This window comes from Callospermophilus lateralis, chromosome 5 (genome assembly GCF_048772815.1).
Source record: "Callospermophilus lateralis isolate mCalLat2 chromosome 5, mCalLat2.hap1, whole genome shotgun sequence".
NCBI lineage: Eukaryota > Metazoa > Chordata > Mammalia > Rodentia > Sciuridae > Callospermophilus > Callospermophilus lateralis.
This window is the reverse complement of record NC_135309.1, coordinates 3,372,346-3,385,923: the sequence shown is the minus strand read 5'-3', so window position 1 is coordinate 3,385,923 and position 13,578 is coordinate 3,372,346. Positions and strand designations below refer to the sequence as shown.

General features: G+C 53.5%; 1 protein-coding gene across 14 annotated transcripts in view; it reads left to right on the top strand.

The window, feature by feature from the left end:
• Nucleotides 1–13,578, top strand: part of Obscn (obscurin, cytoskeletal calmodulin and titin-interacting RhoGEF) — a 134,144-nt gene that overhangs the window by 21,779 nt on the left and 98,787 nt on the right. For 13 of the 14 annotated variants that reach the window (XM_077109434.1, XM_077109437.1, XM_077109440.1 and 10 more), the window contains 5 exons: nt 3,041–3,316; nt 4,345–4,620; nt 7,508–7,783; nt 9,027–9,302; nt 10,369–10,644. In XM_077109434.1, coding sequence (XP_076965549.1) covers nt 3,041–3,316; nt 4,345–4,620; nt 7,508–7,783; nt 9,027–9,302; nt 10,369–10,644 — 1,380 coding nt within the window. The remainder of the gene's footprint in view (nt 1–3,040; nt 3,317–4,344; nt 4,621–7,507; nt 7,784–9,026; nt 9,303–10,368; nt 10,645–13,578) is intronic. The other variant, XM_077109439.1, reaches the window with a different exon arrangement.

Here is a 13,578-nt window from a genome sequence, read left to right as displayed (position 1 = left end):
GAGTTGATTCATTTTCTTATCTTTATTTTTTCAGCACTACTAAGCATGGTTATATGCCTGTCCAATAGCTGTAATAACTGAGATCACCTTTCCTCTAGCATGGCATTTTTTTTTGTGTTTGTGTGTGTGGGAGGTTTGCTAATATTTATGCCAGTTTCTGGCATGTCAAATAATTTTCAATTAACTGGCATTATATGAGAAAAGATGTTGAATATGGATGACTTTGTCTTGCTTCAGAGAGAGGATTCCTCTTTGCTCTTCTAGGCAGGTGGAGGATCACTGACCTATTTGGGCACATTCCAGAATCCTCTGACTCGAGGCTGAGTTGCAGTTTGATCAGGGTCTTTTAGCTCTGGTTTGCCCTGATCCTGAGCATAGTCCTCCATGGATTTCTCCAAAGATTAGGGTACTGTTATGGCCCTTTCCTAGGTTACCGTCAGCTGTAACCATTGTTTCTTTAGGAAAGCAAGATGCTGAAATGTTCACACTAACTGTCAGAGGCTCTCTGCTTCTCTTCTGCTGTAGTTCAGATGTGTTGTATCTCGGATGTCTGTGTGTGGGCTTGGTACCTAGTGCACTGGTGTCTTGAGGTGGTGGGTCTGTTATGAGATGGCTCCACCCTCATGAACACTGTCTCGTGGAGGAGGTCAGGTCAGGTTTTGTGACCAGATCATTACTTACCGGCAGGTGTTGGGCAAGATGTTTGGGATGCATTGGTTCTTGTGAGAAAGGGTTGTTTTAAGAATCCTGGTGCCTCAATGACATCTCACATACTCTTGCTAACCCTTAGAGCTACAGCAGTGCCACACCATAGCTTTGGACCTGCAGGTCTTAAGCTACATAATATTTTCTTTTCTAACATCTGGCCTCAGCCATATATTTTAGCAATACAAAATGAACCATGACAGCTCGGAAGCCTCCTGCCCCCATGCAGCTTCAAACTCCTCAAAGTCTGGATTGGAAATGACTCAAAAGTGGGCTTCATTCTCTACTGCTCTTTTCCTTGGGGGCTTGGTTCCTCAATCTCAGATTTATTCTATTTGTGTGAGAAGTCCCTGCATCTTTGGCTCCCTTCTTTCTTAGAGCTGCACTGCACCTGGCCCTTTGCATGGATTTTCACTGTTCTGTCATAGAAGCAAGGACAAACAGGGGCCCAGTGTGAGCACACCTCTGAGAATACCTCCCTCAGGACTTTGCCTCCTCACACCCAGACTCCTTGGACTGCTCTGAAGCACACTGCTAGGTGCACATGTCCACCTTCCTGCTCATGCCATGTCTGTTGCTGCAGGATGATCCTTGGTATTCACCAGGGCTGAGGGTCCTCAAATATCACTCTGACCATGGTGTTCCCTGGCTCTGTATCTGCACCACCAGTCTCCTCCTCCAATTTAGGGCACTCACTGATCTCACAGAGTGTGGGACCTCCTGCTCAGTCTCCTCCTCCAGCATGGTGTCCTGACTGATGCCATGGAGAGTGTGTCCTCCTGCTGAGTCCCCTCCTCCAGCATGGCATCCTGACTGATGTCATGGAGAGTGTGTCCTCCTGCTTGGTCTTCTCCTCCAGCATGGCGTCCTGACTGATCTGACAGAGAGTGTGTCCTCCTGCTCAGTCCCCTCCTCCAGCATGGCGTCCTGACCAATCTCACAGAGTGTGGGACCTCCTGCTCGGTCCCCTCCTCCTTTGGTTCTTCATGATTGACTAATTTTGCTTAGCATATTTGTCTTTTTACTTGCATGGCGCCCTGATTTATCTCACAGAGTGTGTGTCCTCCTGCTCAGTCCCCTCCTCTAGCATAGCGCCCTGACTGATCTCACAGAGAGTGTGTCCTGGTGTCCATGGTTTATCTGCCTTTTCTTCCCCTTCTGAAAGTGCTGTGGGAGCACAGCCTTCTGGCTGAATGGGGCAGCATCTGCTGAGGTCTGCAGTTGTCTGTGGCTGCTGAGTTCTCCACAAATGGTAGCCGTGGAGACCAGTGAGTCAGTGAACACCACATCTACCGGGTAGACTCTCTTCAGCATATTTACATGGCGAAATGGACAGGGATGGAAACTAGTGCTGTGAGGGGGCATATGATTCAGTTGGAGTGGGACGTACACAGTTCAAGACCCTCGAGGTTGTGGGAGGTTGGAGACGGGAGCTGCCTGCGCTGCTGAGAGTGCCACTTGGTGCCCTGTTTGAGAGGTCTCCTAAGGCCATGCACATCCTGTGCTGCCATGGACGTCCACAGAAGCCTTCCTCATTGTATCCCCATCCTGGAAAAAGCCCCAACAAGCCCCAAGAGTAAGGGACTCCCTTGAGGCGCTGTGCAGCACAACTCTGTCCCAGCACAGAGACCGTTGCCTGTGCGGCCACGTGGTGGTTCTCACAGACACTGTGCTGGAGGAAGGAGACCAACCCCAGCATGCTCAGCTGTGGGCCTGCTCTGAGAAAGGCTGTCAATGGGGTGCCTCGAGGTCCCACGGGACCACCATGTGTGCTGCCGCTACACGTGCACAACTGACTTGGTCCTTGAACAACCAGAGGCCAGGCCCTGGCAGCATGTTACAGGGGTCAGAGCAGCGGCTGCCCCCGTTCTGCTGTGTGGGTGGCCCCTGGGTAGGTTAGTTGGTGTGTTCTGGTTGGGTGGAAATGGGAACACCTGAGGTCGTGGAGCCAACACCTTGATGTGGGTTCACACTGAAGTGAAAGACACGATTGGTTTGTAGAGGACAAAGGTGTGTCAGCCTGGAGTGTGGTAATGAACAGCCAGGACCTGCCAATGCAGCCACTGTCCCGAGGCAGACAATGAACCAGGGACCGGGAGTTGATGGTCCAGCCTCTTCCCTCCAGCTTCAGATCGCCTTGGCTCAAGACATGGCCAACACGAGAAGTTGACCCCTGAGACAGGAAATGCTCTGTGAACACAAGCCTGATGGGAGTGGACACATGATGTCTCTTCATTGAGGATCCAGTTCATGGAGCTTGAAGCTTTAGTCCTGTCAGATGGGTTGATATCAGTACTGTGTCCCTGATCTGTGTGTCCCTCCCCTCTATCCCCAGAGCCCAAGGCTGTGTTTGCCAAGGGGCAGCTGGCACACAGCGAGGTGAAGGCCCAGGCGGGGGCGAGTGCCACACTGAACTGCGAGGTGGCCCAGGCCCAGACAGAGGTGACATGGTACAAGGACGGGAAGAAGCTGAGCCAGAGCTCCCAGGTGCGCGTGGAGGCCTCTGGCTGCAGGAGGCAGCTGGTGGTGCAGCAGGCGGGCAAGGCGGACGCTGGGGAGTACAGCTGCGAGGCCGGGGGCCAGAAGGTCTCCTTCCGCCTGGACGTCACAGGTGGGTGTTGCTGGGGTTGGGTGAATGGAGGGAGGGTGGTAACTCTAGGGCACCTGTGGCAGCCTAGGCTCTGTGAGGCCTGTGTCCTTCCTGACCCCGGGCCTCAGCATCTGTGGCCAAGCTCTGGGTGGAGTTGGGTACTGGGGCTGTTTGTGGCTGGGGAGCGTGTCCTGCAGGGGCAGGGGCTCCCTCTACCTGCCTGTGCCTACTTGCTGGGCCCAAGCTCCAGAAGCCCTTGCTTGGGCCCTTTGGAATCCTGCATGTCCATCTGTCCTTCCCCCATCTCCTCCCTCTCCCCACTGTGACCTGTCCCTGAGCCTGGGAAGGGACCACATGGGGCTTACAGCCTCTCTCTTGATGGCTCATTTGGTGCTGGGCTCTCCCTCCTGCCTGGTGCTGGGGTCTCTCTTGATTGGTCCACACTGGCACTGAGCTCTCTGTTGACTGGCCCATAGGGGTACTGAGCTCTCTGCTGATTGGCTTGCACAGGCTCTGAGGTCTCTGCTGATTGGCTAGCACTGGCAGTTTGGTCTCCTGCATTCCTTTGGTAGCTGTGGCCAACAAAGATGTGGGTTTCTGGTTTGATGCTCAGGTGGACTTCTGGCTGTGTCCGCCTCTACCAGCTTTTGTGCTCCCTGCATGGTGGGAGAGCTGGGAAGCCACTGATGGGCTGGGGTCCCAGGGAGGAGAAGGGTCATGGTCTATTCCCAATGGCTGGGAGGGTGTTGGCATCAGGAGGTAGGCCTGGCTGTGGTGGCCTTGTGGGCTGTGACAGTGCAGTTACCTACAGAATCAGGGTAGATCAGGAAATGCTTAGGGCATGAGGACAGACTGCCCAGTTGTCCACCCACCAGCCTTGGAGTTTGCAGCTTGGGTCATGCGTAGGATAGAACTTAGGCATGGCCATGCAATGTTCTGCTCATGATGGACACTCTGCTCGGCCATCCCTGGGGTGGGCTCATGCTGTGAGACAGGGCTGGGTCTGTTCTGGAGTTCCTGACCTGTGTGTCCTTTCCCTCTGTCCCCAGAGCCCAAGGCTGTGTTTGCCAAGGGGCAGCTGGCACACAGTGAGGTGAAGGCCCAGGCGGGGGCCAGCGCCACTCTGAGCTGTGAGGTGGCCCAGGCCCAGACAGAGGTGACATGGTACAAGGACGGGAAGAAGCTGAGCCAGAGCTCCCAGGTGCGCGTGGAGGCCTCTGGCTGCAGGCGGCAGCTGGTGGTGCAGCAGGCGGGCAAGGCGGACGCCGGGGAGTACAGCTGCGAGGCCGGGGGCCAGAGGGTTTCTTTTCATCTGGATGTCACAGGTAAGTCCTCTGAGTTCCAAGTTAACCTGCATGAAGGTGACAATGAGTAGGGCATTTGACCTCGGCAGATCTTTTGCTTGTGTCTGTAGCTTTCTTTTGTCTAGTTTCCCAATGTCGCCTGACCCCAGTGTTTCCTGGGAGCCCTAGTGGGCCAGGTGGGAGAGGGCCCAGGGCTGTGTACATGGTGTCTCATGGAGTGACCCTTAGCCATACCTCCTAGCACCCAGCACCTTCCTGGTGCTCCTTGGTGTCTGGATCTCTGGCTCTGCCTGTGCTTGGGTTCCTGAATTCCAAGGTGTCTGTCACCTGAGTGTGTGAGCTCTTCCTCTCAGGACGTGTGTCACCTGGCTCTGGTCAGAGGGAGACTTGAATATTGCTGAACTTTAATGAGGTGGAAGTTTGGCTGTAGGTCATGCTCTAAGGTGCCAAAGGAGTGAGCTGTTCATGGTCGATTTCTTGGTTTGGACCCTTCCTCCCATGGGCCTGGAGCTGTTTTATCTTGTTTCCTATGTGCAGTGACTTCAAGGGACCTCATTGTTGCTTGTTTCCAGAGGGACCAGGTATTGGCACTGAGGCTGATGGTGCTTATGCCAGGTGTTGTCCACAGTTTTCATTGCCATACTAGGTCAGAGCTGCCCTGCAGAAATGTAGGAATAAGAAGGAGCGAGCAGCTTCTGCCACAGTAGCAGGCTCTTCAGTGCGTTAGCGGCCGAGCAGCTGCCCACCTTCTGTGGTTGGAGTATGCAGGCCTCGGTGGAGAAGCCTGAGAAGCTCAGTGATCTTCCTCTCTCTAGGGTCCCAGGGTGGGTGGGCTGCAGGGCCAGCTAACCTGTAGGTGGCGCCAGCTCTGGTTCCTGTGGCTTCCAGGAGTGTGCTCTCTGATGACAGATTGACAGGCTGTGATCATTTGGCTTATTCCTAGTATACAGTGAAAATGGACATAGAAAGTACAGAAATCTAAAGTCGTCCTGTGGCTTCTAGATAAATGGAATTAGTGACCAGATCTAAGCCTGATAATTTTCTGGTAAAATATATGAGATACTAATGGAAACAATTATTTCACACGTGTGGAGATTGCCGTCATGAGTGGAGCAAGGATACGCCTCTGTGAGTCATTTTAAGCTGAGCACGGGGCAGCAGGGCCAGAACCTGACAAGGAAAGTGGGGATCAGTGCACAGACCAGCCATCAGACTCTGGAGGATAGCCGCGGAGCACTGGCCAGCCCGTCAGCAGCAGGCAGGAGGGCAGCCTGGAAGCACCAGCTTCAGCACAGCTTTCCCAGCTAAGGTGCTGGACCAAGTCCAACATTATAAATCTAGAGATCAGTGGACGCACTTAGCATGGTTGAGTGTAGCTTTCTTCAGCTGAGGATGGGTGCAGAACACCAGGGCACCTGTCGGGGGTGCCTGGAAGGCACTGCCACTGTTACCACCTTTGTCCAGCACCTTTGTCCGGGAGCAAGGGGAAAGAAAAGTGGACAGTATAGGTATAAGAGTGTAGAAATGAGTTCATGGGTGATGATCATCAGTTGAGGAGCCAACAGAACTGTGGGGTTGGAGGTGCGGCTGGGCACGGTCATCACATAGATGACAACGGGCAGAAAATACGTCTTTACCTACACACACAGGTGACAGCAGAAGTGAAACTTCAGAAAATTCACAACACATCAAACCGGTCATGTTCCTAGTTCTACCTCTAATAAGGATCTTAAGGTTTGGGGGCATAATTTTTTTTTATGACAGTCAACAGGGCTAAATAAATGAATAAAAATTAATTTAAAAAATCAAAGACATTTACTAATAATCAAAATCCAAACAAGGATCATTTGGGGGCAGGGCCAGTGGGAGACAAAGGACAAGTGCAGCAACCACACACTGGAGGGGACAGAAAGGCACTGAGAGGCTGTGAGGTGGACAGGACACTTCCATACAGGCCAGGGGTGAAGACAGAGCCACTGCTTGGCACTCAGAACCAGGCCTACCTACCATTGCCAGCCCTCTCCTGTTTCTTTCTGCCTTGCGTTTGTGTGAGAGGTAGAGAAAGATGATGTTTTCATAGTGACTGTCCATTTGAATGTGTGGAAAGATGGAATGACACTGGGTGTGGTCCACATGCTCCAGGGGGTCAGGGCTTCATGAGCTGAAGCCACAGATACCTTGTGTGTCGCACAGTTGATGGAGACGTTGGGGGCAGGTGCCTACCCAACTCCATCCCTAACCCTGGGGCAAGAGAGCGTTATTTGAATGCAACACAACTTAATCCGTGGCTCCTAGGAAGACACCTGCGAGACAGAACAGGGCACGGAGGCCATGAGAAATCACAAAAGAAATAAGAGCCAACTCTCTACCACCCCCACACGTGAGCACCTCCAATGAAGACAGAAGGGCCGCACGATAAGTGGGCAGAAGACTTGAGCAGACACCTAAAGCACCAGTAACTGTCACAGGTGCTCGGCTTTGTGCAGCCTCAGTGGGCACAGGAGCCACGGTGGCCTAGGCTCCCTGAGGAGCAGCCCACAGTTCAGAGCAGGCAGCAGTTGGGCCCTCCCAGGACCTGCCAAGAGACATACACCCAGCATGGTCCTGGGGAGACTCTTCCTGGTCACTGAGGGGCAGGTGCAGCATCAGGCCCTGCAGTTCCTCCCTGGAGGAGCCTGTGCAGGGGCCTGTCACAGTGTTCCCACCTGGAACAGCCCCATGCAGCAGGGGCAGGCTGTGTCACACACTGTGGTCCCTTGTGCTAAGGGTGCTGGGCTTCTCCAGGTCACGAGCTAGTGTGGCCTGCAGAAGGTTCTGTCTTCAACTGTCCAGCCAGATGTCCTTCCCCAGGTGGCTTCCTGCCATAGACAAAGTCCCTGACCTGTGTGTCCCTCCCATCTGTACCCAGAGCCCAAGGTGGTGTTTGCTAAAGAGCAGCTGGCACGCAGCGAGGTGAAGGCCGAGGCAGGGGCCAGTGCCACTCTGAGCTGCGAGGTGGCCCAGGCCCAGACAGAGGTGACATGGTACAAGGATGGGAAGAAGCTGAGCCAGAGCTCCCGGGTGCGCGTGGAGGCCTCTGGCTGCAGGCGGCAGCTGGTGGTGCAGCAGGCGGGCAAGGCGGACGCTGGGGAGTACAGCTGCGAGGCTGGAGGCCAGAAGGTCTCCTTCCGCCTGGACGTCACAGGTGGGTGCTGCTGAGGTTGAGTGAATGGAGGGAGGGTGGTAACTCTAGGGCACCTGTGGCAGCCTAGGCTCTGTGAGGCCTATGTCCTTCCTGACTTGGGTCTCAGCATTTGTGGCCCAGCTCTGGGTGGAGTTGGGCACTAGGGATTGATTGATATTGGAGACCATGTCCTGCAGGGGCAGGAGCTCCCTCTACCTGCCTGTGCCTACTTGCTGGGCCCAGAACTCCAGAAGCCCTTGCTTGGGCCCTTTGGAATCCTGCATGCCCATCTGTCCTTCCCCCATCTCCTCCCTCTCCCCACTGTGACCTGTCCCTGAGCCTGGGAAGGGGCCACATGAGGCTCAGAGCCTCTCTCCTGATAGCCCACCTGGTGCTGGACTCTCTCCCAGTGACTTGCCTAGTGCTGTTTTTTTTCTGATTGGTTCAGGATGACAGTTCTCTGATGATTGGTCCACACTGGCACCTGATTGTCTGCAGATTGGTTCACACTGGCACTTGGCTGTCTGCTGATTGGTCCACAGTGGAACTTGGCTATCTGCTGATTGGCTGGCACTGAGCTCTGTGCTAATTTGCCCCATCTGGTACTGAGCTGTCTGCTGACTGGCCCACACTGTTACTGAGCTCTGGGCTGATTGGCTGGCACTTGACTCTCTGCTGATTAGCTTGCACAGGCTCTGAGGTCTCTGCTGATTGGCCAGCACTAGCAGTCTGGTCTCCTGCATTCCTTTGGTAGCTGTGGCCAACAAAGATGTGGGATTCTGGTTTGGTGCGGGCAAGACGGACACCGGGGAGTACAGCTGTGAGGCCGGGGGCTGCTGTGTCTGCCTCCCCCTGCTTTTGTGCTCTCTGCGTAGTGGGAGAGCTGGGAAGCCACTGATGGGCTGGGGTCCCAGGGAGAAGAAGGGTCATGTTCTATTCCCAATGGCTGGAAGTGTGGTGGCATCAGGAAGTAGGCCTGGCTGTGGTGGCCTTGTGGGCTGTGACAGTGAAGTTACCTGCAGGATCAGGGTGGATCAGGAAGTGCTTAGGGCTCTGATGAGGACAGGCTGCCCAGCCGTCCACCCACCAGCCTTGGAATTTGCAGCTTGTGTCATGCGTAGGATAGAACTTAGGCATGGTCATGCAATGTTCTGCTCATGATGGACACTCTGCTCGGCCATCCCTGGGGTGGGCTCAGGCTGTGAGACAGGGCTGGGTCTGTTCTAGAGTTCCTGACTTGTGTGTCCCTCCCCTCTGTCCCCAGAGCCCAAGGTGGTATTTGCCAAGGAGCAGCCAGCACGCAGTGAGGTGAAGGCCGAGGCGGGGGCCTGCGCCACTCTGAGCTGTGAGGTTGCCCAGGCCCAGACAGAGGTGACGTGGTATAAGAATGGGAAGAAGCTAAGCCAGAGCTCCCAGGTGTGCGTGGAGGCCTCTGGCTGCAGGCGGCAGCTGGTGGTGCAGCAGGCTGGAAAGGTGGATGCTGGGGAGTACAGCTGCGAGGCAGGGGGCCAGAAGGTCTCCTTCCACCTGGACGTCACAGGTGAGTCCTGTAGTACCTGTTTGGAGGTGATGAGACTGGCTATTGGCCCAGATGGACATTCCTGTGAGATGTTTTCCTATTAGATCTCATCTCTCCTGCTTCCATCTTCCTAACTGGAGGACAGTAGCTGGCTGGGAATGGCTCACAGGGAGAGGGCTTTTTATGAACCCCTAGTGGGGTTTCCACTATCCAATGACCAGTCACACCACAGAGTCTACCCAGAGCCTTCCTGGTTCTCCTTGGTGTGCATGACACTGGCTCTCCCTGTGGTCTGACGTGGACCAGATGTCATGTCTGTGCATTTCTTTCTGTCGGATGCTCTGGTGCCCTCCACGTCCCCTCACCTGCACCATAGCTAGTTCTCACTAGTGAGAGAGGTCTGAATTTCTCAACTGGGGTAATGGGTATTTCACCCATCTCAGGGTGTGTGGAATTGTTCAAGGCATATGGGCATGTTGGAGTTCTGGTGTTCTGGGGCAGCTTCCCCTCCTGTGAATGGTGTGGCCATGGTCTGTGATTCAAAGCTGGTGGGAAACCCTGACCTAATGTGGGAGGTTTTCCTCCTGTTCCATCCCACAGATAAGAATCACCCCTTTGCCCAGTGTGTACATGCTGCGTGAGCCCCTGCCCACTGGCCAGTCATCAGGTGGCGTGGTCAAGGTAGTCAGAGTGTCACAGTCTGATGTTCAAGTAATGGCCCCCAAACCACAGGCTTTACTACAATGTGTTCTCATAATTGTTTGCTTTTGTTATTAGGCACTGTTTTTAATTTCTTACTGTGCCTAATTTTAAGATAAGCTTCATCATGTTGTGTGTACAGGGAAACCCAGAACCACACAGGGCTCTGTGGAACCAGTGTCCAGGCATCTGTTGTGGGTCCTGGGTGTGTTCTGAGTAGAGAAGGGGATGCCTCTACTGTGCTGAGGGTGCTGAGGCTTCCCCAGGGTATGAGCTGGTGTGGCCTGCAAAGGGTCTGCCCTAGCCGTCCAGCCAGATGTCCTTCCCCAGGTGGCTTCCTGTCCTGGACAGAGTCTCTGACCTGTGCGTCCCTTCCCTCTGTCCCCAGAGCCCAAGGTGGTGTTTGCCAAGGGACAGCTGGCACACAGTGAGGTGAAGGTCCAGGCGGGGGCGAGTGCCACTCTGAGCTGCGAGGTGGCCCAGGCCCAGACAGAGGTGAAGTGGTACAAGGACGGGAAGAAGCTGAGCCAGAGCTCTCAGGTGCGCGTGGAGGCCTCTGGCTGTAGGCGGCAGCTGGTGGTGCAGCAGGCGGGCAAGGCGGACGCTGGGGAGTACAGCTGCGAGGCAGGGGGCCAGAAGGTCTCCTTCCGCCTGAATGTCACAGGTGAGTCCCTGTACAGCACCTTGCCTTGTTTGGTGACAGGCCCTGTGCTCTCCGCTAGACTTCTGTGCTCAGCCGTGCCCCTCCTCCCTCCCTCCTTGTTCATATGTAGCTGGGCTTGGTAGTTGTGGAGGAGGACTGCCCACCCCTCACACTGGAGTATAACTTCCCGTGGGGTACACTAGCACCCTGAACGCTGCCCTGTCCCTGCTGATGTTCTCTGCTGTCTGCATTTTGCTCCCTCTGGCCTGCAACCCCTGATAGACCAGGTGTCTCCCCAGGGAACGCTGAATGTTCCTCTGCCTCCTATGATCTGGCTGCTCCTGAATGCTGTCCCCAGGACCACATGGGTAGTTGCTGGTGAGGGACATTTTAATTGATGCCAGGTAGGGTCAGAGGAAATTTTGGACACAGTCACTCGTGGTGTTATCTCAAGTCTGACCTTAGGTATCTGGGATGCTCCTATGCCCTTTCTCATAGGGCAGAGATCTCCGTGCACCGCTGGGCAACCTCTAGGCCTGGGCCTTCCTGCAGTATGTGTGGGCAGAGGGTTGGCAGCCGTGTCTGGGCTGCCTCTGGAGTCAGGGTGGGCCCTCAAGGGAAAGTTTGTTTCCTTTTTGTCTTTGGTTAGCACTGTTCTATGTCAGAATTTTACTTTGGAATTTGACTTGCAGATTTAGAACTGCAAAGGAATACATTAGTTGAAGCTACATCAGTTTTCGTTAAAGTTGAGTTTCTGTAGCAGGATCCACTAGCTGGTAGAGCAGAGCTGATGTTGTAGAACTTCCTAGTGAGTCCTGTGTGTCTGCCTCCCTGACTGACTTACAGGGAGTCTAAGAGCCCAGTTTACTTTCCTTTCACTGTGGAGTCTTAACATCAATCAGGTGGGCTGTGGCACAGCAGACCTCCAGGTGCCCAGCAGAATGGCATGGCCTAGCAACAGAAGGGGTTTGTGATCATGTATGGGTCCCCAACACCCTGTGTGTCTTTCTAAGATGTTATTTTAGGAACTCCAACATGTTGTTTTATGATATTTTTATGGTGATAAATTTGGAAAGTCTTGACAAATTGACAGATTCTTGGGAAACAATATGAAGATGTCACACAGGAAGAAATAGACAACTCAAACTGTCCTATAACTTAAAAAAAAATAAGAAATATTTTTCATAGAGAAGGGTGTGAGTCCAGGAGCTCTCCTGCTAAATGTTCTGGAAAGAACTGACTCCACCTTCCTTGAGAGTCTTCCAGAGAACAGAACACGAAGAAACACTCTCGATCCTGTTGGACGTGGACAGCACAGTACACCGGGAAAGTGTGGAGGACAGAGATGCATCTCCCGAGATGTCAGACCACAACTTCAACAGCACCCAGCAAAAGTGATGGAGCAGTGGCCAGGAGGAGACGGTGCACCCCCCCCCTCCCAGGGCAGTGTCCAGGAACGCAGCACTGGCTGAGAGTGAAACACTGGGGAACCCAAAGAGCAGGTGCGATAAGGATACAGCATCAGGCCATCCACCAGGACACTGACCACGACAGCAAGTGAACACGTGGACAGTAGGAAGCGCTAGCTGGCGTGCAGCGAGAGCAGGACCTTGAGGGGAAGGCACAGATGGGAAGAGGAAATGGAATTGAAGGTACTGCAGTTGTAGTTGAGTGGAATTCTGTGGCTCTGTTCCGGAAATCCAAGGATATGTGATCAGGTGGAGTTAGTGGCTTACCAAGGTAGCCTGTGCAGATTTGAGTCCACTCTGCGGGGGACGAGCAGCGAGCAGTGGAAAATGAAAGCTCAGAGTAGAGGATGAAGGCCTCTTATCCAGAATGTTAAGCCAGAAGTGCTTGGGTTTTAGATTTTCTTGGATTTGGGGATATTTGCATACACATAATGAGCTATCTTTGGGATGAGACATGAGTGTAAATGTGAAATTCACTTGTTTCATACACATTCCACACGTAGCTTGAAGGCGATTTTGCACAACATTTTAGGAAGATTTTGTGCATGAAATGAGGCTCCTGGTGTAGGATTTTCCACCTGGAGCAATCATATAGTCGCTCAGACAGTTTTGGATTTTGCAGCATTTTGGTTTTAGATCAGGGATGCTCACTTGTGTTTACATAAGAAGCACCTTTCTGATGCTAAGTGTAAAGCAAGACATTGAAAGGCTCTTCAGGGTAAACCAGACATTTTTGAGAGACACCAAATAACGTCTAAGTAAGTGGACATAAGGGCATGGAAGAGTCAGACCATCATCAGCCTGCAGGGTCCCCACGCTGTAGAGCAGGCCCGGGTGCAGGGTGCAGAGCATGCTGGCCCTCAGGCTCTGACAGGCAAGCTGAGCGTCCCCCAGTCCCCCGTCGCTGAGAATTGACTAAAGCTACGGTAGCAGACAGCAGGTCCATGGTGTGAGACACAGGAGCCCTGCACCCAGCTGTTCCTACAGGACTCCCCATGGCCCCCACACAGGCAACACTGTATTCATTCTTGGGAACGTTTTTAGGACATGAAGCCACATGGAAACACAGCTGTCTGGTACTTCTCACCATGTACAAAAGCTAGTCAGGAGAACTAGAGATTCAGGATCCTGGGAGAGCTGTGGTGGTCTTAGATGACATCACAGATGCTTAGAGACTGTGCCAAGGAAAGATTTCTAACAGAACAAGACATGATCACGGTGGAGCAAGAGTGACAATCTGACTATATTAAAACAAAGACTCAGACATGTTGGAGGCTTCTGGTTTAGTGTGCTTGGTGTTGCTGCATCTCAACAACAGGCTGGGTAACATATCTGAGAAGTTCCTGTGGCTTACAATTTTGGTGGCTGAAGGTCCAAAGAGCATGGAGCCCATTTCCTGGTGAGGGTCCCAGCTGCACCACAAAGAGAAGCAGAAGGGGACTGGCCACGTGCAGAGGGGGCCAGACACACCAAGATTTGTGACAGC